Below are 27,552 nucleotides of genomic sequence, written 5' to 3'. Positions count from 1 at the left end.
GTCTATGACTGAGGGGGGAGTTAGGTATGGGATTGGTATTAGGTAAGGGTGGGGGGTGGCTGCTAATGGATACGGGGGTTCTTTTGGGGGGGTGAGGAAAATGTATTAATTGGGGTGATGGTTGCACAACACTGAATATACTAAAAGTTAATGAATTGTACATTTTAAATGAGTGAATTATATGACATATGAATTCTATCTCAATAAAGCTGTTATACATGTTTTAAATATCAATACCATGAAAACCTCCAGCAACACACATTCCTCTCTGAATGTTTTAAACATTCAGAATGGCCTCCAGCAACACACATTCCTCTCTGAATGTTTTAAACATTAAATCAGAATTGTTGCTTTTAACACGTGTACCAAAATATTGCTCCGAAATTTACATCAATTGGATGCCGCAGCCAACAGGAAAAGAAGCATGATCTTATATGCTGACAATGCTCTCCTCCAGTCAAAAAACAACTTTAAAAAAACAGCTGAAACTGTTAGTTAAATATTATCAGAAGGATCTTTTGCATATCAATTATGCCCAAAGTCATTATTTTTGGCAGTCACACTGTAAATCTAGACTCTAGAGAGACAATTTTATACCCATCTGTTCTTAAACTTGAGCACGCACCAGAATCACCTGGAGGGCTCGATAAACTACAGATTGCTGGATCCCAGGTCCAGATTTTCTGATTCAGTAGGGTTGGGCTGGAGCCTGGAACAAGTTCCCAGGTGATGCTAATTCTGCTAGCCCAGGGACCACATTTTAATAACCACCCACTATTCTACACTAATCTATTTAGTTTACTTGTGGTCTTACTTAGGACTAACTTATCTCAAAGATAGTTATCAAAAATCAAACCTGTTACATGAGCCATATGATAGATTAGAACTGCCATAGTAGAAGAATTGCTTGATTGAGAGAAAATTATTGAAATAAGATAGCAGTGCACTCATAGGGCCACCATTTCAGCTTGAAATATATGGGGAGACTTAAGCAGTGGTAGCAGGTACAGAATCAGAAGGTCACAAGGAAAGTCAGGCATTGTTAAATTAGATGAATACAAAAGAACTAGAAGAGAGATCAGTAAAGTTTTGCTCCTTGGTGCAACGAGATGACAGTCACTAGGGCATCAGCGCATCCTAATTGGCCTTCAGTTCTTTTTTAAAAAATTAGTTATTTGTTTGTTTATTTATTGGCTGCATCGGGTCTTCATTGCTGCACGTGGGCTTTCTCTAGTTGCAGTGAGTGGGGGGCTACTCTTTGTTGTGGTGCGCGGGCTTCTCATTGCGGTGGCTTCTCTTGTTGTGGAGCACAGGCTCTAGATGCACGGGCTTCAGTAGTTGTGGCCTGTGGGCTCAGTGGCTCCGTGGCATGGGCTCCCGGACCAGGGCTCAAACCCGTGTCCCGTGCATTGGCAGGCACATTCTTAACCACTGCGCCATCAGGGAAGCCCGGCCTTCAGTTCTTGAAACACATTCTCAATTTTGTGAGACCCAACGGTCCCGTTGTCTCAGTGTTCCCCTGACACTTTCTTGTGTCACTGTTCCTGCAGTACAGCAAGCTGTGTAGATGAGATACCTGTCCTCATTATTCCAGACTCATTCCTTCAATAACCCGTCCCTACTTAGAACAGACTTCAGTGGGTAGCTTTCCTCAAAAGCCTAATGAACACATTTCCAGAAAGATCTTAAGGTGACAGGTTGATGGGCCAGCTCTAACAAGGTGATGCTTGATAGAGATGTGCGCTCGTGATAGGCTCAGAGCTCATATTTAACAAGCACATGATAAATATGGCAAAAACAAGGCACAGCAAAACTAAACAAAAATGAGCTCCTCTTGCACTTATAGGAATATACACCCAGAAAAAGAAGACAGCAGTCCCATATTGCACGAGGTCAAGCCAAACCTGGTTTTTGTGTTCAGTTATTAGCCATATTTTTTAACAGAAGCTAAGGACAAGTTAAGGCATGTCCGGAGTACAGCAGAAGGGACTGGAAATCATGTAACTGAGTTAAAGGAATCAACGTGTTTAGTTCGTGAATCTTTAAAGAAAGGCAGAGAAGGAGAAAAAATAGCTTTTATCTAATGATTTTAGTGCTGCCCCTAAGAACACCAGCTACAAGAAAGAAAAAAAAGGTACCGCAGTCCAAATTTGGAAAACTTAGATTATTATGTCTTCCTCTTAAATATCTCCAGTATAGATTAAAATATAGAACACTGTCTGCCATGTAGTGGATGCCCAATAAATATTTGTTAAATGAATTAGCCCAATAAAGAATTTGTGAAGTACTGAAATTAATCAATCTACTGGTTTGAACTATTGCTTCCCCAAATAATCTGTCTCTGGTCCCCCCTCCTCCTCATGATACCTATTAACACATACCTTGGAATTACTGGTCTTTAGAAGATATTTGGGAAAGTGTTGTATTAGACACAGCATATATGGCTTTAGGTAAAATGATGAACTAGTAATTAGAGTAGTAGACTTAGAGCCAATGTAGAGGAAAACTTGTAATAATTAGAAAGCCCAAATTCATATGAGCAGCCCATTAGGCTGGGGACTCACAGGAAGGGTGCTGAGAAAAGGCTGAATTATCACTACTTAGGATTTCTGTTGATGGGATCTATGGCTTGGGTAATTATCTGAACTAGGTCAGTAGTTCCCAGACTCTTAGATTCATAGAACCATAAATCTGAAAATTGAAATTGGACATCCACTTAGTATTTTAGGCTAAATACTTCTGCTTTTCTTAATTAGGGATAATGATTATTATTTATTATCACCTTCTTTGCATAAAAGACCATTTTAATATCAAATAATCATTTCAGATAAAAAAAGAAATTTAGCAAAATTAGTCTGATATTATCTTTATTTTTTTCATTTGGTAACAAGATGGTTCGTCACTGACTGCCCTGTGTCCATGAACCCCAACTCTGTAACCAATGCCCTACGCGACCTCACAGCTTCCTTCTCAAAAATGGTCTATGATTTTAGGCAAATACTGTGCCAGTGCCAGCCAATAATTTATGGTGATGTGAAAAGGCTAAGAGATAGTCAGGAAAGGCAGAAGATGACAGAACACGGATCTGAGGAAATTTCTCCGGAGCGTAGAGGTTAAAAATCAAGATCACAGGATGGGAACAGAGCTGTTTTATTTTCTCAAATATCAGGAAAGTTCTTACATTATCATACATTAGACACAGACTAGCTTTATGACAGTCAAATCACTTTACCTGCTGTTCCAATGTTGGACTTTTTTTTAAACAAGATTTTCCACCCATACTATATATATCCTGTCCATTACAGTGCCTGGGGAATTAGACTGAATGCTCTGGTGAACATTCAGCTAGTTATGAGTGCAAAGCATCTGGTGAGTACCAGGTGCCAGCAATGTGCAAGATGACCTCATCTCTGTCCTAGCAGTTGGCTGTCCAGATACATGCTAACTGGGAAGCTGAAGTTTCAGACATCTCATAATATATGTTCTGGTAACAGCTATAGCTCAATGCTTCAGTCAATCACATTTACAACTTGCCAAATACAGTATGTACTTGATATGTCTGTTTTATTCTCCAAATGCTTAGAACTTGGAAAAATCATGGAGGGATATCAAGCAAATCCTCACTTCAAGAAAATGACTTTCTCTTACTCAGTTCATGAGAACCCAGAAGTAATAAACATAATGAATGCTTTCACCATGCAGATGAATTAACAGATGCCTTTCAAATCTTTTCATATCATCATCTTTACAGTCACTTCAAATATCTAGCTAGTTTTCCATAAAAACACTAAAAAGAATATTATAGATTGAAAAAGATCATCAGAATTTCAATGAGCCTGATTCTATGCAAATTCTGTATCTGAATGTAGGTTTATGATACTATAAAAACCTCAGGGAAAATGTCTAAATGAAAATTTACCTGGGGACATCACTTAACTTGAATTTCAATTTCTTCTGTCATATTCATGAAAGCACTTTATATCAGTAATCTAAAACCAAAGAGTAGTTAACCTAATCTAATTTCTTTGTCAAATGTTGGCGTAAAACCAATTTTCAGTTACAGCAGGAGTCCACAAAGCTAGTGTGCAGAAAGCTGAAAAACCATCTGGAACAAGAGCGTCTCTCCTGCGTGAAATGTCCCTGTCAGAAAAGATGGTGGAGTGTCAGAACTTGCACTTTCTACCATGAGCTCTCAACTGAACAAGGGAGGCCTGGTGCGGCCGGCTCTTTAGAAATCATCTGTCAGAGGAGGTTATTCTCTCTCTGCTACTGTCGCTGAGCTGGCCTGAATATTTACCACGGAAGTTGTAAAATCATGCACCATTTTATCTAAGCAGACCTAGATCAAAGGAAAATGTTCACTTGAATTGAACGTGGTTTCCATAATTAATAGTTTCAGTTCACCAGATATCATTTATGTGACCTCTGTCAATGTGAATGTGAGAGCAGTTAACTTTACAATTCTGGAGACTCAAAACACATTCACAAGTTCAAGTCTAGTTATTATGAAATATAGATATTTCTTATTACTTGGGAGTAGCATTAATAAGTTAAGTAGCATTGAGCGATGAACTAATTGATTTTGTTCATAATAAAAAATGAGTTTGTGGAACCAGCAGTAGGAAAACTTTAATGTTCTTTGATAAAGAAAATGTAATTTTTTTTTTTTTTTTTGCGGTACGCGGGCCTCTCACTGTTGTGGCCTCTCCCGTTGCGGAGCACAGGCTCCGGACGCACAGGCTCAGCGGCCATGGCTCACGGGCCCAGCTGCTTCGCAGCATGTGGGGTCTTCCCAGACCGGGGCACGAACCCGTGTCCCCTGCATCGGCAGGCGGACTCTCAACCACTGCGCCACCAGGGAAGCCCTCCTCCAGCATATTTTTACATTTTTTTCCCTGTAATTTATTTCTAATCTCATAGCATTGTAGTTGGAAAAAATGCTTGATACGATTTCAATTTTCTTAAATTTACCGAGGCTTGATTTGTGACCCAGGATATGATGTATCCTGGAGAATGTTCCATGCGCACTTGAGAGTGTAATCTGCTGTTTTCAGATGTAATGTCCTATAAATATCAATTAAATCTATCTGGTCTATTGTGTCATTTAAAGCTTGTGTTTCCTTATTAATTTTCTGCCTGGATGATCTGTCCATTGGTGTAAGTGAGGTGTTAAAGTCCCCCACTACTATTGTGTTACTGTCCATTTCCTCCTTTATAGCTGTTAGCATTTACCTTATGCATTGAGGTGCTCTTATGTTGGGTGCATATGTATTTATAATTGTTATATCTTCTTCTTGGATTGATCCGTTGATCATTATGTAGTGTCCTTCCTTGTCTCTTGTAACATTCTTTATTTTAAAGTCTATTTTATCTGATATGAGTATTGCTACTCTAGCTTTCTTTTGATTTCCATTTGCATGGAATATCTTTTTCCATCCCCCCGCTTTCAGTCTGTATATGTCCCTAGGTCTGAAGTGGGTCTGCTGTAGACTGCATATATGTGCGTCTTGTTTTTGTATCCATTCAGCCAGCCTGTGTCTTTTGGTTGGAGCATTTAATCCATTCACATTTAAGGTAATTATCAATAGGTAGGTGCCTATTACCATTTTCATAATTGTTTTGGGTTTGTTTTTGTAGGTCCTTTTCTTCTCTTGTGTTTCCCACTTAGAGAAGTTCCTTTAACATTCGTTGTAGAGCTGGTTTTGTGGTGCTGAATTCTCTTAGCTTTTGCTTATCTGTAAAGCTTTTGATTTCTCCATGAAAGCTGAATGAGATCCTTGCCGGGTAGAGTAATCTTGGTTGTAGATTCTTTCGTTTAAATATATCATGCCACTCCCTTTTGGCTTGTACAGATTCTGCTGAGGAATCAGCTGTTATCCTTATTAGAGTTCCTTTGTATGTTATTGTCGTTTTTCCCTTGTTGCTTTTAATAATTTTTCTTTGTCTTTAATTTCTGTCAATTTGATTACTATGTGTCTTGGTGTGCTTCTCCTTGTGTTTATCCTGCCTGGGACTCTCCGCGCTTCCTGTACGTGGGTGGCTATTTCCTTTCCCATGTTAGGAAAGTTTTTGACTGTAATCTTCAAATATTTTCTCGCGTCCTTTCTCCTCTCTTTCTGGGACCCCTATAATGCGAATGTTGGTGCATTTAATGTTGTCCCAGAGGTCTCTTAGGCTGTCTTCATTTCTTTTCATTCTTCTTTATTCTGTTCCACAGCAGTGAATTCCACCATTCTGTCTTCCAGGTCAATTATCCTTTCTTCTGCCTCAGTTATTCTGCTATTGATTCCTTCCAGTGTATTTTTCATTTCAGTTATTGTGTTGTTCACCTCTGTTTGCTTGTTCTTTAATTCTTCTAGGTGTTTGTTCTTTAATTCTTGTAGGTCTTTGTTAAACATTTCTTGCGTCTTCTCGATCTTTGCCTCCGTTCTTTTTCCAAGGTCCTGGATCATCTTCACTTTCATTATTCTGAATTCTTTTTCTGGAAGGTTGCCTATCTCCACTTCATTTAATTGTTCTTCTGGGGTTTTATCTTTTTCCTTCAACTGGTACATAGCCTTCTGCATTTTCATTTTGTCTATCTCTCTGTGAATGTGGTTTTCGTTCCACAGGCTGCAGGATTGTAGTTCTTCTAGCTTCTGCTGTCTGCCCTCTGGTGGATGAGACTTTCTAAGAGGCTTGTGCAAGCTTCCTGATGGGAGGGACTGGTGTTGGGTAGAGCTGGGTGTTGCTCTGGTGGGCAGAGCTCAGTAAAACTTTAATCCGCTTGTCTGCTGATGGGTGGGGCTGGGTTCCCTCCCTGTTGGTTGTTTGGCCTGAGGCGCCCCAGCAGTGGAGGCTACAGGCTCTTTGGTGGTGGACTCTGGGAGGGCTGATGCCAAGGAGTACTTCCCAGAACTTCTGCTGCCAGTGTCCTTGTCCCCATGGTGAGCCACAGCCACCCCCTGCCTCTGCAGGAGACCCTCCAACACTAGCAGGTAGGTCTGGTTCAGTATCCTGTGGGGTCACTGCTCCTTCCCCGCTGGGTCCTGATGCACACACTACTTTGTGTGTGCCCGCCAAGAGTGGAGTCTCTGTTTCCCCCCAGTCCTGTTGAAGCTCTTCAATCAAATCCCGCTAGCCTTCAAAGTCTGATTCTCTGGAAATTTCTCCTCCTGTTGCCGGACCCCCAGGTTGGGAGGCCTGACGTGGGGCTCAGAGCCTTCACTCCAGTGGGTGGACTTTTGTAGTATAATTGTTCTCCAGTTTGTGAGTCACAGTGGTTATGGGATTTGATTTTATTGTGATTGCGCCCCTCCTACCGTCTCACTGTGGCTTCTCCTTTGTCTTTGGATGTGGGGTGTGTTTTTTGGTGAGTTCCAGTGTCTTCCTTTCGATGACTGTTCAGCAGTTAGTTGTGATTCTGGTGCTCTTGCAAGAGCGAGTGAGTGCGCGTCCTTCTACTCCGCCATCTTGAACCCAAAGGTCTGATAATTGATAGTATATTCTCAATTTCCACAATTTACCAAAGCATTCATTCACTTTCTTCTGATAGGCTCCTTAATGCAAGATAGAATATTTCTGTAGATGAAATCTCTTTTATATCATGGCCCTAATTACACAGATGTATCAGATTTGTTGGATCTTTTGAAATGGATAGTAAGGAGACACAGGCTATTTTCCTGAAAAAAGGTTTTTCATTCAAAACCTTTCATTATTACATCTCATTAATCATATCTGCTGTATGTTTATATTCAGAACATAATATAAACTCTTTTAATAAAATCTGTAGATCACAGAGAGGTCCTTTTAAATAGAAATCAGATTAAGACTTTGGTTTCAACACTCAATTCTTCCCAACACTGAATTTCTCTAAATTTATATTTTATATGAACTTTTGCCTATAATGTGATAAGTGAGGGCAAGGTTTTCCATCACACTTAGAATATAATTCAGTCTTTCTGGTGACCTACATGGTCCCTGCTACCTCTCCAAGCTCAGTCAGTTCCTAGGACTCTCCCCTCTATTGGTTGTTTCCACCAAACTAGCTTCCTTGATGATTCCTCAAACACACCAGGTACATTTCCATCTCAGAGCCTTTGTCCTTCTGTTTCTCTGCCTGAAATGGCTTTCCTCTGGAAGCTGTATAGCTCATTCCCTTTCTACTTAAGTGCCACCTGTCAGAGAGGCTTTTCTTCATCAATTCCCCATGCCTGCCATCACTCTATATTTTCACTCTGCTGATTATTCTTCAAAATCCTTACCACTGGGGGAAGGTGTCCCTGGATCCCGAGACCCTGGCAGTGGCGGGCTGCACAGGCTCCCCGGAAGGGAGGTGTGGATAGTGACCTGTGCTCGCACACAGGCTTCTTGGTGGCGGCAGCAGCAGCCTTAGCGTCTCATGCCCGTCTCTGGGGTCCGCGCTTTTAGCCGCAGCTCGCACCCGTCTATGGAGCTCCTTTAAGCAGCGCTCTTAATCCCCTCTCCTCGCGCACCAGGAAACAAAGAGGGAAGAAAAAGTCTCTTGCCTCTTTGGCGGGTCCTGACTTTTTCCCCGTACTCCCTCCCGGCTAGCCTAGCCGTGGTTCACTAACCCCTGCAGGGTGTGTTCACACCGCGAGTCCTCTCCCTGGGATCCGACCTCCGAAGCCCGAACCTCAGCTCCCAGCCCCGCCCGCCCCGGCGGGTGAGCAGACAAGCCTCTCGGGCTGGTGAGTGCCGGTCGGCACTGATCCTCCGTGCGGGAATCTCTCCGCTTTGACCGCCGCACCCCTGTTGCTGTGCTCTCCTCCGCGGCTTCGAAGCTCTCCCCCTCCGCCACCCGCAGTCTCCGCCCGCGAAGGGTCTTCCTAGTGTGTGCAAACCTTTCCTCCTTCACAGCTCCCTCCCAGAGGAAATGTACCCACGAGGAGTTCTGAGACAATGTCCTCAGATGTTCTGCTGGGATTAAACAAGACACTGCTGTATTTCAACTGAGCTTGGCAAAGCCAGGATATGAACAATTGTGCAGGTGGGCCCCTCAAGGCGAGTGAAGAGAGAAGGCATCCAGTCAGGAACTGGCCACCCGCAGCCCTGCCAGTATGCTCCTCCACCAGATTTCCGTAATCCCCACCCGGGAGACGGCCAGCAATGGGAGAAGTTCAATGGGCAGAAACAAAGAGAAGAACAAAGAAGTCGAGATGCACAGCAAGTCAAAACAGTGAGACCCCGAGGTCTGCAGCAAAGAGAGGGTTTATTCGTAAGGCAGCTGAGCGAGGAGATGGGAGAACAAGATCTGCCTCCCTGAAGAAACAGGAGACTGGGTGGTCGGCGCTGTGATTCGCGCTGGGCTGGCTGGGCGGCGGCAGCCGTCACAGGAAATAAGTGACCATGGTGCTCAATAGTTTGGATAATATGATTCAACTCCAGAAAAGCACGGCTAACATCAGGAATATCTGTGTTTTGGCTCATGTTGACCACGGAAAAGCTACTCTGGCTGACTGTCTTATATCTAGCAATGGCATCATCTCCAGCCGCCTGGCACGCAAGTTAAGGTACATGGACAGCAGAGAGGATGAACAGGTCCGAGGGATCACTATGAAATCCAGTGCCATTTCACTACATTATGCAAAAGATTAATGCACTCACGGGAACTCTTTTTACTTCTAAAGTGCTAGAAGAAAGAGCAGAGAGAGAGACTGAATCCCAAGTGAATCCAAATTCTGAGCAAGGAGAGCAAGTGTATGACTGGAGCACTGGCTTAAAGGACACGGGTGATTCTCACCTTTACTTCTCTCCAGACCAGGGAAATGTGGTATTTACAAGTGCAATAGATAGGTGGGGCTTTGGAGACTTTCTGGGAGCTTGGTCGCTGGACACATTGTTGTGCCACTTGCGGCCACTTGGGAGCCCGAGTTCAGAGACCCCAGTGCGTAATGGCCAACGGGCAGGAAGTGAGTGAGGCCTTCTGTGAGCACCTCCAGAAGCCAATGGCTGGGTCCAGCCCTGTAACATCTGGGACTGCCCCTCGAGTATCTGTACTTAGGTGGTTCATGGGCACGTGGTCAGAGTGCTCTGTGTCTTGTGGTGAAGGATTCCGCAGTCGGCAAGTGACCTGTAAGCAGACGAGAGCCAATGGGACTGTGCAGGTGATGCCTCCGAGAGCATGTGCCCCCAGAGAGAGGCCTCTGGGAAGAAGCCCCTGCTCCAGTCACCCGTGTGTTCAAGGGCTTATTGAACCAGGGAACCAGGGAACGCTGACAAATCTAGTGTTTTGAGAGTGTGATCATCTAGTATAATCATCCAGTCCCCGTGGTCCAACCCATGCATCAAAGCAATGGAATTAAAAAAGAGACTTCCCTGGCGGTCAGGTGGTGAAGACTTTGCCTTCCAGTGCAGGGGGAGCGGGTTGGATTCCTCGTCAGGGACCAAGATCCCACGTGCCTCGCGGCCAAGAAAACCAAAACATAAAACGGAAGGAATATTGTAACAAATTCAATAAAGACTTTTAAAATGGTGTACATCAAAAAAATAAAATAAACCCATGCATCAGGGTCCTTCCGCACGGGGGAAGAGGAGAGCCCAACTGCTGCGCGACAGTCATGAAACTCAGCTGCACAGGGACCTTACCACACCGCGCACAGGCTGGTTCACGGGACCTTCTTATCTTTTCATGGGCCTCTCTGTTGTAATTAACACAGGCTGCAGGGACCAAAAGTTCCCCTCGGCCCTTCTGAAAATGTTCGGTAATGTTAGTGCAGGAAGGTACTTCACACTTCCTGCATTTCTGCCCTGCAGTGCAGCAGTTGTTGCTGCTGGGAGTCATTGTGCTAATTCTCTTAGGTCATTTTTCCCTTCAGTTGTTCTGATTAACTCCAAGCACTACATGGCTACACACTTGTCTAACTGGAAAATGCACAGCCCCAATTCTGTGCAGGGACGATGCAAAGCACAGTGCGATACATCTTTCTGGAGCATCAAGTTTATTAACTAGAATTGGAAGAACCAAGGAGTTCTTCGAACAAGAACTATCCCCCTCCCCCACCAACACAGAAGACAGAAGAGTGGGGGAGGGGAGACGTGCCCCAGGAATGACAGTCCATTCTCTTAAGTTTCAAGCAGGTGGGGATTGAGGGGTGGACCTGCAGCCACGGTGGTCTCTCTTTCAGTCGCCTGGGCTGCTCCGGACCATCCTCTGAGTGGTCAGGGTCTTGGATACGATGGTTCTGAAGGCCGCGCAGAGAACACACTAATCTTCCACTGGACTGGGTCCCAGGGAGCGTGGTGGCCTGACCTTCTGCCTCGGTCATTCAAGGGGTTCAGATGGGCTCACTTTATTATAACACGCCTCGCAGGGTAGCTTGCAACAAAGGCGTTTTAATGTGAACTTCCAGATTCTCCTAGCCACCCCTTGCTTTTTCTGGCTGTGGCCAGAGGGAGTGGATAAGGACATACTCTCAGGCTGCTCAGCGTGGGAGGACCTTCCAGTGTTGGACACCCCCGGGGGGCAGCTGGTTCCCTCTAGGGCTCCAATCCTGCTGCTGGTGGAGAGGGATGTCCCAGGGCCACACTGGTGGGCTGAGCTGGGGATGGCAGTCATCGACTGCAGGCTGGGGGTGGCAGTCGTCGACTGCAGGCTGGGAGGGGGCCAGGCAGGCTCACTGGTCTTCTGCCCTGCCTGCTGGTCTTCCTGCAGCTGCAGATTTTCTCCCTGGTTGAGCCATCTGATTATCAGGCTGGACAACTCAGAGCTTGAAGAAGGCTCACGTTCACTGCCACTGAGGTCCCTGGAAGGCAAGGGCCTCACAGTTATGATGGAGGACCCCACCATTTGTTTCATGGAGCTCACACTGCCTGTTCCTGGGTCCTGGACCTGATCGCGAGTCATGCCCAGAGTCCTCACCATTGTCACCTCTGGGTCCTCTTCACAGGGTGGCTGGAGTGGCTCCTTCTGGCCCATGTTCACCCATGGGTGTCTCATGAGGTCAGGTAAGGTGCCTCTGTCACTGGGGTTGAGGGCAATCATTTTTTGTAATAGACCCCTTATCTCCAAAGACAGGTAAGGTGGGATGGGGTACTGCCCTTGTAGGATTTGCTTCCGCAGCTCGTGGGCGTCTTTTCCCACAAAGGGCCGGCATGCAGTTACCATGGTGTAGAGCACTACTCCCAGGCTCCACACGTCCAACGCAGGGCCGCTGTAGCTCTGCCCCAGCAAGAGTTCTGGGGCAGCATACGGGAGTGTGCCGCAGATCGTGTCCAGTTTGGCAGTGTCATCAAACTTGTTGCTGAAGCCAAAGTCTGTCAGTTTTAGATTCATGTTAGAATCAAAGAGGATATTCGGTGGCTTCAGGTCCCGGTGCACGATGCCCCTCTCGTGGCAGTGCTGCAGGGCGGAGACCAGCTGCTGGAACGGGCCTCGGGCCTCCGCCTCTGTCATACGGCCATGGTTCACTAAATAGCTGAACATGTCCCCCCCCACTGAGGTACTCCATCACGAGGAACAATGTCTCCTCCGTGTCAATCACCCCCAGCAGTTTTACAATATTGGGGTGATTCAGAGCCTTCAGGTTGCGCACTTCCCGGAAATGTTCCTGGAAAGTTGATAAGCTCTGACGCCTTTTCTTAATGACCTTGACAGCCACCTGTGTCCCGGTCAGAATGTGCCGGGCCAGCTTCACTTTAGCGAAGGTGCCTTCACCAATGGTGTGGAGGATCTCGTAATCATCAATATGAGCCTCCTTGTCAGCAGAGCTGGCTGTGAGGCCCTCCATCATGGTGACCTGCTAACTACACTGACTGACGGCACTGACTAGAAATGCTAACTATGCTAACTAACAATGCTAACTGTACTAACAATGCTAAGTATGCTAACTGTACCAACAGCGCTAACTAGTACTAACTACACTACCTATGCTAATAAAGTATTAACTATACCAACTACGCTAACTATACCAACAATACTGACTATGCTAACTGTACTAATCTGGCAATACTAACTAAAATTAAGATAAAAATGAGAAAAAGAACAAAGGAACAAAGGAAAGCAGAAGAAATGGAAAGGAAACACCAAAATATTGAGAAGAACAAATTTAAAACTATAAGAAATGATAAAGAGAGAAAAATAAAGAAAAATGAGAAAAAGGCAAAGAACAAAGAAAAATGAGAAAAATAAAAAAGGGTAGAGAAAAGAGTAAAAAAAATCAACAAAATGGCAGAAACAAGGAAAAAACAAGCTAACTGTGGGTCCAAGGCCGTCAGGTCACCAAAAGCAGCTTCCCGGGCTCTAAGGACTAAATACCTGCCTAGCTGGGTTCTTGTGAATTACATCACAGTGGGGCATTCTGAGGTCAGAGCAAGAAATGGACCCATCACCGCTGGGGATAAACCCCAGTGGTTTTCTCACTTTTTGAGTTCAAGGCCCCTTTACACTTAGGAAAAAGGATCCCAAAGAAATTTTTCTGTACGTGTGTTATTAGATATCGGTATTCACTTTTGTTATAAATTAAAATCTGTAGGATACTTCAGTGGTCTTTTTGTTTCTAGTTTGAAAATGTGTAATAGTTTTGAAGACCTCATAATGTCTACACTTGAAATATTCAATTCCTTTTCCTTAAATTCTGGTCTCAAAATAATGTTACAACTTAACTGACTTCACGATACTATACAAAATGTTCTGTTGCATAAGACACGATAAGGTACATTATGAAAGTCTATGAAGCTGAGAGAAGATTTGCCAGGAAGGTCGTGAGCAGATTTCTCATCAGGAGCCTCGGAGGCCAGATGGCACGGCTCAATGTACTTGAAGTGTTGAAGGAAAGAAACCGCCAACCAAGAATCCTGTATCTAGCAAAACTTTCCTTTGAAAATGAGGGAGAAATCAAGACATTCCCAGTTAATCAAGAGTCGAGAGAGTTCTTAACCACCAGACCTGCCTGCCACAGGGAGTTCTTCAGGTTGGAGTCAAGGACCCTGGACAGTAACTCAAAGCCTTATGAAGAAATAAAGACCTCTGGTAAAAGTAGATAGACAGGCAATGAGAAAAGCTAGTACTATCGTAATTTAGGTTTGTAGCTCCACTTTTTGTTTTCTATTTAAGAGACTAATATAGAATAAAACACATACAAATCAAAAAAAAAATCCTTACCACTATCTGATATTATAAAACATATTTGTTAATTTATTTGTCTTCAGCACTAGAATGTAATTTTAATGAGAGTAGGGGCTTGTTTCATTTATTATTCTATCCACAGCACTGAAAATTGCACATTGTAGGCACTCAAAATATTTGTTGAATGAAGAAATGCATGAATATAACCATAAAAAATTCTAATTTACATAAAAATAATGCAATTAAAATATACTAATTACTCTCTGTACAGGAATTACTTTTAGATTCCTATACAACTCATAACAATAAACCTATTCTTTAGAAAAAAACATAAAAACAAGTATAAATGAATAAATCTAACTCTTTTAATGACAATCCAATTGACCTGAAAAGTGATTTTTTTTTTCTCAGTTGAACTGGAATAGTTTTAAAATCAAGCTGAACTCCACCACTCACAATAGCCAAGACATGGAAACAACCTAAATGTCCATCGACAGAGGAGTGGATAAAGAAGATGTACCTATATACAATGGAATACTACTCAGCCATACAAAAGAATGAAATAATGCCATTTGCAGCAACATGGATGGACCTAGAGATTATCATACTAAGTGGAGTAAGTCAGAAAGAGAAAGACAAATACCATACTATATCACTTATATGTGGAATCTAAAACATGACACAAATGAACTTATCTAAGAAACAGAAACAGACTCACAGAGAGAACAAATTTATGGTTGTGGGGAGTGGGCGGTTGGGGGAGGGAAGGGCTGGGAGTTTGGGATGAGCAGATGCATTATATATAGAATGGATAAACAACAAAGTCCTACTGTATATCACAGGGAACTGTATTCAATATCCTGTGATAAAGCATAATGGAAAAGAATATGAAAAAGAATGTGTGTGTGTATATATATATATATGCATATATATATATATACACACACACATACATATACTCTCTCTTCCCAGTACCTTAATATACTAGTTATTCATTCAACATGCACTCACCACACTGAGAAATACTCACAGTACCTAACCAGCTAAGCCTGTCCTATCACTCAGAAGCTCTCATCTTTTTTTCAGTTCAAAGTGTTAGCTTTATATTTATGGGTAACCTTTTTATTTTTTCCCTCTTCTCCAATAGTAGGCTGTTGACAATTGACTTTTAACCTTTACTGTAAAACTCAGGATCAAAACTTCCCTTGCAATCTCTACTTAACCACATTTTTCCCCCTGTGGGTTCTGATCCCTCCAGAAATAGAGACAATTCAAATCTCTGCTTCCTCTGCCACTGCAGATCCTGTCCCTGAGAGCCTACTATTTAACAGTGTAAATAGGACAAGTAGTTTGCAGTAGAGTGGCTAAGGCAATTTTTTTAATATTTACTTCTTTTTTTAATTAATTTTTATCAGAGTATAGTTGCTTTACAATGTTGTGTTAGCTTCCACTACACAGCAAAATGAATCAGCCATACATATATATATATATATCCCCTCCATTTAGGACACTACAGTGCATTAAGTAGAGTTCCCTGTGCTATGCAGTATGTTCCCAGCAGTTGTCTATTTTACACATAGTATCAATAGTATATATGTGTCAATCCCAATCTCCCAATTTGAGGAAAGATCCTGATTCTTCCCCTTCTCCCCCTTCCTTAGAATAAACAGGCTGCTCCATCTCTCTAGAATTTTTTTTTCTCCTAAATGCAGGTGCCAAAGAATGATATGGAATGATACATTTCTTCATTTATTCATTAAAGAAGAACTTAGATAAAAATATTATAAATAATGTGAATAATCTGACAAACCAAATTTTGCATCTTTTTCAATTCTAGGATTCTAACACACTATATTTGGATAAAGAAGATAATTCAAATTAGTTTTAATCTCCTATTACAGCATTACTGAACTTCCCCACATTCATAATAGCATTTTATACTACAGGCATATTCAATAAAAACCATTCATTGCTTCTAAATTTAGTCAATATCTCAATAACTTACAGAATTCAGACTTTTGTTATATTTCCAACCTATGGGCATGCGTGATAGAATATTTTGTTGACTTTTGATAAAATTCTATTAGTCAAATATAAGAAAATATTTCTTTGACAGTTATCAGCACATTTTCAATGTTAGTGAGGTTAAACATCTGGTGAAAGGGTTAGCATACATGATGGGTCCTTTTCTAAAATAAAAAAGGAGATGAGTTGACAAGACACTTTCTCAGAAATCCCATATTTTCTCCAGAGCCTTGATGTCTGCAATTCCAGGAGCTGCAACAAGATAGGGCCTTGCCAGGTACTCTGAATGGCACAGTACCTTGTGACCCAGCAATGTTTGAAAATTTTTCATCTCACGAGAAGTATCAATATTTACAATAGTAAAAACAAAAATTAGAAAACATAAGAAGGTCCAATCTGGATGGCTGAAATAAATAACAGTACTGCCATACAGTGTCACCAGACTTTACACGTGATGATGTCACTTTATACCCTTCAAATAGAGAGATGGCTGTAGAAACTGTTCAGTGAAAACAGAAGATGGCAAATTATCATGCATGGTTTGAGTCCATTTTTGCAAAAAGATGTGAGTATATGTAGAAAAGAATATATCTCACATTTATAACAGTGGCTTTCTATGAATGACAGGATTTCGTTCATTTTTTATTTCTGCTTTATAATTGTAGAGCGTTTAACTCTTTGTAACTAGCATATTTCTTAATTTTTAGAAACAAATGCAAGAGGTGCATTTGTATTTCTGAAAAATAAAGCATTTCTTCCCAAGCAGAAAAAACAAATATCCATTTTGATTTTCAAAACACCCTGGACATCCTCTTAGAGCGCTTATCACATTAAATCAGTTATTTGATTACAGTCATCTCCCTCGCTATCTGCAGGGGACTGATTCCAGGACCTGCCAAGGATATCAAAATCCACCAAGCTCGAGTCCAGTACGGTTTCCACATATGCAGATACTGAGGGCCAACTGTATTTATTGAAAAAAATTCCCATATAAGCGAACCTGTGCAGTTAAAACCCACGTTGTTCAAGGGTCAACCTCACTTAGTCTTCCCAGCCAAACTATAAGCTCCTAAAAGAGCAGTTATTACTTTCCACCAACACCGCTCTGTGTTTAGCACATGGCACATTACAGATGCTCAACTGATTTTGACTGCCTGTTTGGCTTCTTGCTTTCATCCACTATCCTCTTCCTCCCCTACCTGGCTCTAGTTGAATTGCCTTCGCCTCTGTCAGGTGCCATAATGTCTTTAAGACACCATAGGGCAAAAGCTGAAGTGTGTGCAGATATCACAGTGAAAAATAATTTGGGGTCAAAGAGACGTCATTTGGCAAAGTAAGTTGAGCCACTACTAGAATCTCTCTCTAAACGCTGACCTACATATGTACAGTAACACTAAAATAGTGGAAGCTGAGGCTGCAAGATGGTCTGGGGAGGCAGGAAGTACTGGATTTAGCAGTGGAGGGTCTCTATGAGACGCGCACTTGAAGAGCCACTTCAGCTGAACTACAGCAAAGAGCTGGCATCTCTCTGGTGTGCTTCTTTGGTATTACGCTGAAAACCTGACAATTTCTACCCTGTAACATAACAAGTGGAACTAAGATTTACATTTAGTAGTATATTTAGTAGTTTAGTAGTTAGCTCACTTTATGGAATTTTGGAACTAAGTTTCTGCTAGTAACAACCTCCTTACCGCCCCTCAGAAATCAGGGGGCTCATTCCACATCCTGCCTTGCTAATGCCTGCTAGGGTTCCTGGTCCGCACACTCCCTTCCTTCCAGGACAGATGCCAGGATATCCCTATTGGAGGAAATTAAGGGAAGCATTCTGGTTGGAAATGGGAACTAGAGCGCTTGCTTTGAAGCCACACGCGCAGAGCAGGGATATTGTTTTCACACCGAGAGTTTTTGGTTTCACAGGGGTAGTTTAGTGGTTAGGAGCACTAAATGGCTGGCGGCCTTCATTTCCTAACTCTCTGCTCAGTGGCTGTATCATATTGGGCAAATTACTTAACTTTCTGCGCCTAACTTTTCCATTTGTGGAAATGCAAATAACAATATTACATTCCTAAGAAGGTTGTTGTGAGGAGTATATGGACAAAGTATCTAAAAAAAAGTGCCTAGTACATGGTAAATGCCATGTAAATGTTCACTCTTGATAATATTTACTTAGATTGCATGTTGTAAAAAGTGTATATTTTAAAACATTACATATATGTACATATAAAATGTTTATATATATTATATATGTACATATACATCTTATAAAAACATTTTTAAAAGGAGGGATTGAGGATGATTATCAGAAAAGGAAGCACTGAAATTTCTTCCAAGCGCTTCTCGGCATCATCGCTTTTCCCTCTTTGTGCTATAGACATAGGATCCTTTCTCAACTCTTTGTACCTCCTCATGTCCCCTGCTAATTATCTCTGCTACCAGCAACCATTCTTTCCCTCAGATCATAGCCTCGAACCTCTCACCTGTCTGTGGACGTCTGCAATGGATTCTGTACATCCCTCTGTCTCTATCTTAACCAACGTCAACTCAATCATTGTCTCCCTCTGGTAATTGTTTACTAAAGACAAAGATTCATGAAACACCCGTTTTGTGTCCCTGTGTGACTCGTAATCAATTCCCACCAACCTCCTTACCTGATTGACACTTCATAATTTCCCAGAAATTTGGAACTTTCCTAGATTGTATTTCTTTTTGAGATTCTGCATGAAAGGGCCAAGTTATTTTATATTTTTTCAGGGGTCATACACATAACTTCTAGAGCAAGAAGTTTTTTTGGTTTTAATATGTAAAAAGACAATTTTCTTATACCGGTATTTCAAAGCTGGGAGGATTGCTTGGATAGTTGTAAATATGAATGTAAGTATCTTAACCTATATTTTCTAAATTCCTAGGTTATGCGTAGGGATCACAATTAGGCATTTCTTCTCCCATTAAGCCTCAGAGTTAAATTTTAAAATCAACACACGGTTATGGTCAGGTATGTACAAAATCATGGTAGGCAGAGCAAACTATTCACAGATTGAAGTAAGTTTTGACTATAAAGGCGGTGCTAACATTAATGAGAAAGCCAAGCTGAGGAGAGTCTGGCAGACATGGAACAGAAGAATCAGAGTGACAAACACTGACAGTGTTCCTCTAACTCCTAGCCATGAAGAAGCTGCCCTGAGAAACAGATGGTGGTATGTGGCAGATACATCCCTTATTGACAGGTAATCCTGCCAGGCGCAGCCTATCCTGTTTCCTTTGAACTCTGGAAGCGTATAACTCTCCTTGCCATGACAACGTGACATCAGCCAAACTTCTGATTTAGATTCTCAGATAGTTTTCTGTAACAGTTAGAGGATGCACTGGTCAGGCCAAAGCAAGCATCCCGCAAACTTAAAAATTACCTACATATTTTATTTAAATTAGTAGTCTGGCAACCCAGTTTATTTTCCAATGTCACTATTTTCACATCTTAGTTTTTGGATTTCAAAACAGAGAGCCAGACCCTAGACTATAATAATTTCACTAAATTAATGTAGATCTGTGAGAAATTCTCACAGAGAATTGATGAGTTACCATGCATCTGTATTCAAATATTTATAAGATAATGTTTCCCAAATTGTAGATGAGAAATGTTAGGAAATAAAGAAGAATTACAAAGGTTAATGTGAAGAAAGAAGATTAATGATTTCTAAACTGGGTGTAAGTGAAATAAATCAATGATTTGTTTTGCATATCTTAGATTTCCTTTCTATACTTCGTTCTTGCCGGTATGTGGGGAGCCCAAATTCTAAGAGGGAGAATGGAAGTGCCAAATGGCACACAGTTGTATGAAGGGATGACACTGGTCAAGCAAACCAAGAGCTCCCTATGTGGAAATCTAACATGGAACATCAGTTGTGGCCAGGATTAAGGATACCATCGAATGAAAATATCCAAGAATTATCTCTGTAAAATCTGAACCTTTAACATGGAAAGAATTCTAACAAATTTAAGATATATGAAATCTATAAGATACTCTCATAATTTTTACTTTTTAACTTTTAATTCTCTTCTCGAATAAAAACATTAATTTCCCATTGAATTACCTGCTTTGCATTTTTTTTCACTCATTCACACAGCACAAGTTTATAGAACAGCCACTAAATTCTAAGAGCCAGGCTGGACAATTGGACTGGAACCACAAGATACAATCTTTCTCTTTGTGTGGTGTTCACTCACATCAAGGTATCTGTTCATTGAGGTACAAACCAAGGACAGGTTCCTGTGTCAGCTTTCTCCTGACTCTGTGAACCAGGCCACACCACAGCCTACCTTGAGCTATGGCAATCACATGTGTGTTTTAATCTCCCTCTCCCTCTCCTGCTTCTTACTCATCTTCTCTTCCCCCAACCCTCTCCCTCCCCCTCCCCCTCCTCTTTCTTCTCCTCTTCTGTCCCCTCCCCTTCCTCCTTCTCTTTCTTTTTCTTCTTTGGTATGCAGTCTTCCTTTTGAGGATTCACCTCCAACACACACTGTCTGCCAGGCGTATAATTCTTTTAGGGGTTTGAATGGGTTCACAAGTTTTACAGAAATAGTTTAGTTTTTAAATTTTAACGATAATTTTATTTTCATAATAATATAAAAGGAAACATTTTGCAGTAATAATTCATAACTTAAATTTTTTTTCATTTATTTTTACAGAATATATTTCAGCTTCTTCAATTATTTTTTTTTTTCCAAACTGAGATCCTTAGCACCCAGTAGGGACCCAAGGATATAGTCTAAGGCATCCATAAAAATGGGTCCCTCAGAAATACTACTCTAAATCTAAACAGATGATTCCATCCTCTGCCCTAAAGAAATTGTTTACTTAACTAAAACTAAATGCATGGAATTACACTGCAGAAACTCGTCTTTAATCTGATGCTATCTATGGTTCCAGTACAAACTGAAGACAAGGATAAGATGGGCTCTTAAGGAAACAGAAAAGATTACCAGGTTTTTCTGACATTCACATATTGAATACCGTGAATTTGTATAATATCACTTGTTCAGCTCTTTATATACAGAAAAAAATCCAAGGTTCAATAAAATGGCTTAAAATTCATCCCTGCTAGTACTGCTCTTCATTGCCAAGGAAAAGTTGTTGATTATTTGCCAGAAAAATATCTTCATGTTTTTAAAACCACGAACAGCTTTTAAACATGAAGTGTAAGTCAGAGATTATTCAGAATGCCAGCTGTTTAGAGGTATCAATCTATAAAGGAAATTTCTCTTCCATATTTGAGTTCTACTCAGTTTAATTTGGGTAGGTCTGTTGAAATAGGAAGTCTGAAGAAAAGTATTGATGAGAAAATGTCTATCCTACCCTTAGAGCCACGCTTACAGCTTGTTAGTCCTGAATCTGGGCATATCACAGAGGATATGAATGTTGAAAGGATATTATATTCCTATCCCTCTCTCTCCCAGAATGTGCTGAAAAGAAAGGCAGTGGATATCATGCGGATTCAGTGGGAGGCTTGAACCCCTTCCAGAGTCCCCAGACACCACTGAAAGTGCCAAACTTTTAATTCTAGGTTGCCTTCCTCACCCTAACATAGGACAACAATTTCTTGAAAACAGATTTTTAAGTTCTCTCCCTGTTTTAGTTCTGACCATACAACTTATAAAATATTGCTTCATGATATATGTGTATTTGCATTTAAAGTTAGGAAGTCATTCACTTACCATGATAAATTAGATACAGACATTGTAGCAATTTCTGGAGGACTCTTGTGGCACAGTCTTCTCTTGGTTTCAGAGTAGGGAATGAGTAGATCAAGCGGACAAGGCCACCAGGAATTTTAGCTTGGCTACCACAACGATGCACAAACCACTAAGTTACTCACAGTCTGAGAAGACCTGGAAAGAAAAGGAAGAAAATGATATCTTTAGTACCTGATCTATATAACTTTTCACAGATTTATTTCATCCAGGTCAATAGTTTTGTCATCGTATAAGTCACACAAAAGAAAATATGAATTTTTTTCTTAAAATATAAGACATGTCATAAACCAAAGAAAATTAAATCAAGTTTGTGATGAGCTGAATGCTTTTTCTTGAAAATAAATTGAAAGGTTAATAAAATGTTAATTCCCTGAAGTAGAGAATACAAGGAGGGAAGAGAATATATTTTTTAGAGGCACTGAACTTTTTCCCCATAGGGTCAATCAATTATGCTTTCTAAATCAGTTTTATATACTTGTGATAAAAAGATCAGATCAACATCTTGATTAGTCAGTAGCAGATACTGGAAAAAAAAAAAGCTCCTTGGCACAAACTGTTGTCCTATCCAAAGCTTTAATAAAAAATCATTCATTACTACATCCGAGCAAATGAAAATTTATAATGAGGAACACATGGGAGATAAGCAGTGTGTTTTTATATAACAAACAGTTCCACACACTTTTTTGCAGCATATACTGTGTACAGTGTTCTATGATCTTGAACCAAAAGTTTTCTGAGGGTGCAATCAATTCCATGATACTATTTTAGGCACTTTCATTAGTTCAGGTCATTAATCCAGGAGTGTTAACAAACATTCATTGAACATACACTATGTGCATTTAGTCTGTCCTAGGTACAGTTCAGGGATAAAGATAAATGGCACATGAATAAGACATTGTTCCTGCCCTCAAAAAAAGTTTTATGTAAAAAAGATACTTGTAATGAAATAGGATAAGAAAGGTTTACACAGAGTACATGGGAGCACAGAAGAGGGGCTTCCAACCCATTCAAGAGATTTGGGAAGGATTTCTAAAGAAAACATGCCCCCCACTACTACCACTAGGTTTGGCTGCAAGTTTCAAAAACAAATCTTGAGTCTTAACAAGTCCAAGGTGCATATAGCAACTCCGCGGACACCAGAGATGTAGGCTCCTTTTCTGTTGTCTCATCAATCTCAACAAGTGGTTCCCCATCATGCTCCAAGCAGCTGCTGAGTCCAGGAAGTGTGTCTGCATCCAGCCAGCAGAAAATAGGAAGAGGGAAAGAAGGACGCACCCTAAAATTGACGCATGAAATTTCTACTTTCATTTCATTCACTGGAGTGTAGCCACATGACCACTCCTATTCTAAGGGAGACTGGAAAATGCAGTCATTATCCCAGGCAGCCATCTGTCCAACCAAAAACCAAGGTGCCTATTAGAAAGGAAGAGGGGGGAAGTGGGTCTTGTGAGAAAACTAGCGCTGTCTGCCATCATGATTGAGACTCTGTGACCTTTACCCCCAATATTTTATGATGCTGCACCTACTGCAAAGTGACAACATGGGACAGAGGGGAAGTGGAATTGATCCATTGTTCACTGGTAATTTTACATATTTGATATGTAATTTTAAATATCAAACTTCTTCAGTTTTCTTAAGTCATTCCTAGAATCAACAAAATGTTTTTCGTTCCCCACTATTTACAAGGCCCTAACTAAGTACTAAGGACACAAAGATGAATAAAACATAGCCTTTGCTCACAAAGAATTCACTGTCTAACACAGATGCCATCACGTAAAAAATAAAGCAAAATAAAATGCATGCTGAAAATCGTTGTGTACGTTCAAAGGCATACAAGAAGCTATAGGGGAATAGAGAAAGTACCATAATTCTAATGGATTCTAATTTTAATAGACCCTGCCTGCTTGTGGCGTAAGCAGCTAGAAAGTCCGTGTCTTAAAGCATCTTACAGTCCAAGAAGCTTTCAAGTCCATCCTGCCCTTGGGTAATTGTTAACACATATGGGCTTACATCTATTAAGGATATGGGAACCCCAAATTCTGCTCCCCAAACTGGTAACTGCAAACTCTCACAATCTGTATTACCTGATTCTTATCAAGGGTTTGGTTACCACCCCTCTCCTCCCCCCCCAAAAGTATGTAATACTGTCTGACACAATTCATCCTTCTAGATATTCTTAATTCTATCTTTAAAGAAACGTATGTCTGGATGTTATTATTTTAATACCTAACTAAATTACTTTTACTGAATTATACTTTGGTGTTTGGCCAAGAGTTTGCACTGAGGGACATCACTGAAGAAAATAATAAGTAAACAAGCAAAAACCAGGCCTGTGATATAAGCTATTAGGTATCAGCTAATAGCTATCAGCTATTAGGTGAAACATTAGCCAACACAAAAATATTGCCCTCACAAGTACTCAGTGGAAAAAGGTGCCAGATCTCAACATCGGGAAAACCATTGTCCTAAATGTCTGGTTTGCTTCAATCTGGTTTGCTTGAACCCTATTCAACAACAGGGGTGCATTATTGCAACTGCTGCTTATTTCCTTGCTTTAACTTATGGGAAGCTTTGAAACAAATTTATGATATTTCCTTAAGAACTATATAAGGCCTTGAGGTCTGCTTTTTTAGTGCTAATCCATTTTTGCATTTTTTGCCAACTTTAATCTTTAACCTCTTTTTGATAAACACACACACGTATACATACTGTATTTATGTAAATACATATAAAACCATCCCCAACTCTGTTTTAGAGTGAGAAAGGGCATAACAAAGACCACAGTTCCAGACATGTTTGCTTCTGCAAAATTAGGAAATAACAAGCAAAGAAATTTGATCCAGGATCTTTGATCAAGCCATATGAAACTGTTGTTTTTGTAGGTCAAAAATGGTCAAATATTGTCAGTGTACATGGTACTACTTAATGTAAGTGAAGAGTCGACCAAGACAGCCTCTTATCATTCCATTCAGCCTGACTAAACTTTAGACAGGCTTTTTCTTGACCGTGGGCCGCTGACATCCCCTTTCTTAGAGCATTCACCTTAGAAAAACTGCCATCGTAAATTCACTCTCTGCCCTTCTTCCAGCCTCTGGCCAGTTTTACAACCCAGGAATGTTCTTCTCCAGGACCTGAGAGGCATCCCTTTGAAATGTAAATGTAAAGGGAGATAGCACTCTATTGCCCACTCTCTGTGGGAGGACAGGAGCCTAACTTCCATATGTACCAATCAGCAAAGACAGATGCCTAATCACATTGACCAACCTCCCCCTAATATCTTCCAGTATTTTTCTACTAGCTCATCCCAGCACTTAAAAACCTTCCTGACTTTTGTTTCAGCAGAGTTGAGTTCAGTCTCTCTTCCCTATTGCAATAGTCTTGAATTAACTCTGTCTGGTTCATTTTTCTTTGAGAGAGTTTTTTTTTGTTCTTGTTTTTTTCATCTATCTATCTATCTATCTATCTATTTATTTATGGCTGCATTGGGTCTTCGTTGCTGTGTGTGGGCTTCCCCTAGTTGCAGTGAGCTGGGTCTACTCTTCTTTGCAGTGTGCAGGCTTCTCGTTTTGGTGGCTTCGCTTGTTGCAGAGCACAGGCTCTAGGCGCGCAGGCTTCAGTAGTTGTGGTACACAGACTCAGTAGTTGTGGCTTGAGGGCTCTACAGCACAGGCTCAGCAGTTGTGGTGCATGGGCTTAGTTGCTCTGCGGCATGTGGGGTCTTCCCGGACCAGGGCTCGAACCTGTGTCCCCTGCATTGGCAGGTGGATTCTTAACCACTGCACCACCAGGGAAGTCTGTCTTTGAGAGAGTCTTGTTTTTAGTCCTTAAAGTCCAGAAAAATTTCCTAAGGTGCTGGCAATATTGTTAAAAAGCATAATCTTTTCTTAATGTACTTTACCTGCAATCACTATCAACTTGGATTTTAATAAGCTTATATTAAATGTGGATTTGTAAAAAAAAAAAAAAGAGTTGAATTTTTCTGACTTTAAACCTAGATGTTTATAAAAATAAAATATTTGAACACAAAAAAATTCATAGTGACCACTCAAAATTACAATAATCACTCTGACATTCATTTCGGTATTCTGGCATCTTTTATTTTTATTTGCATCTTATAACTATCTTACTTATTTCTTCAAGGATATGCACCTTGAGGTACTCAGTAAAGTTTACTGAGTTGGAAAATGCACACAAAAAAAGCCTGCTATGTTTGTATTTTTTTTTAATTTTATTTATTTATTTATTTATGGCTGCATTGGGTCTTCCTTCCTGTGCAGGCTTTCTCTAGTCGCGTTGAGCAGGCGCTACTCTTTGTTGCAGTGCTTGGGCTTCTCATTGCGGTAGCTTCTCTTCTTGCAGAGCACGGGCCCTAGGTGCTCAGGCTTCAGTAGTTGCAGCACGGGCTCTAGAGTGCAGGCTCAGTAGTTGTGGCGCACAGGCTTAGTTGCTCTGCGGCATGTGGGATCCTCCCAGACCAGGGATCAAACCCGTGTCCCCTGCACTGGCAGGCAGATTCTTAACCACTGCGCCACAGGGAAGTCTCTGTTTGCATTTTTATGATGCAGAGTTTTTCAAAGGCCTTGTTAGTGGGCTTGTTATTCTCTTAAGTGACATTTAAACAATTCATTGCTTATCAGTGCAAACGTTCCAGAGGAAATATCTTTATGATCTTCAGGCAAGTTTAAATTTTCTGTTTATTGTGATAATTCACAATCTTTATACTAATCCCAGTATCAGTCTCCACATTGAAGTATGAATTTATAGCTTTCAGCCAAAATTCTAGCATTACTAAGAGCCACATTCTGCCCTTTTGTCAAAAGGGAAAAAGAGTATGTCTTCATGGCTATAGAAATGTTTCAAAATATATGGAATGATTTGACTTTCCCTGAATGCCCAGCCAGGATTGTAAGTTATAAGCAAATGCACAACTGTACTCTTTAGGTTACTCTTTTAGCACAATGTTAGGGAAAATGGCATGTGAATTCAATGCAAGACCCTTCCCTTGGCAGATTCCTTAAAAATGTGAATAGGGCTTCCCTGGTGGCACAGTGGTTGAGAGTCTGCCTGCCGATGCAGGGGACACGGGTTTATGCCCCGGTCCGGGAAGATCCCACATGCTGCAGACCGGTTAGGCCCATGAGCCATGGCCACTGAGCCTGCGCGTCCGGAGCCTGTGCTCCGCAACAGGAGAGGCCACAGCAGTGAGAGGCCCGCGTATCGCAAAAAAAAAAAAAAAAAAAAAAGTGAATAATACTTGAACAAAACAGTGGATTATTGGGATTATACTTTAACAAAATAATTCTTTTAATCATTTTATTCATGAATAAGATCCTAGGCTTCAAATCCAGCTGAAAGGAATACTATATTCTCATACGTTCATTTAGTTGAAATTACTTTGTCATTTAGTTATATAGCATTAAAGAATTTTTGTAAAGTGATTTGACTTAAGCAAAAGAAGTGTTTTCATAACCTAGTCCATAAATACAGATACTTTTGTATCTTTAAGATGTTAAAATTCCATGAATATCCGTTTAAGCAATCTACCATACAATAAAAGTATGTTCTTATATATCCCATACTTAAGACAGTAAACCTATAAAAAATACTTGGAATAGGAAAGGAAAACGATTAAGCGTTTTTGACCATAAACACTATTGCGTGTACATAAGTGAATCACATTGCTTTGCCTACAGAAAAGAGAGCTTGGAGCTCAA

At 41.0% G+C, this 27,552-nt stretch overlaps 1 protein-coding gene across 2 annotated transcripts in view; it reads right to left on the bottom strand.

Moving 5' to 3' along the window:
• Nucleotides 1-27,552, bottom strand: part of OXR1 (oxidation resistance 1) — a 454,493-nt gene that overhangs the window by 350,932 nt on the left and 76,009 nt on the right. For both annotated transcript variants that reach the window (XM_027131593.1, XM_027131595.1), the window contains exon 2: nucleotides 21,800-21,973. In XM_027131593.1, coding sequence (XP_026987394.1) covers nucleotides 21,800-21,822 — 23 coding nt within the window. In that variant the 5' untranslated portion in view covers nucleotides 21,823-21,973. The remainder of the gene's footprint in view (nucleotides 1-21,799; nucleotides 21,974-27,552) is intronic.

Source organism: Aethalodelphis obliquidens, unplaced genomic scaffold (assembly GCF_003676395.1).
Source record: "Aethalodelphis obliquidens isolate GAN/ISIS:26980383/991018 unplaced genomic scaffold, ASM367639v1 scaffold39, whole genome shotgun sequence".
In the NCBI taxonomy this organism is placed as follows: Eukaryota; Metazoa; Chordata; class Mammalia; order Artiodactyla; family Delphinidae; genus Aethalodelphis; species Aethalodelphis obliquidens.
Note: the sequence above shows the minus strand (reverse complement) of the source record. Positions and strands in the feature narration are given on the sequence as shown.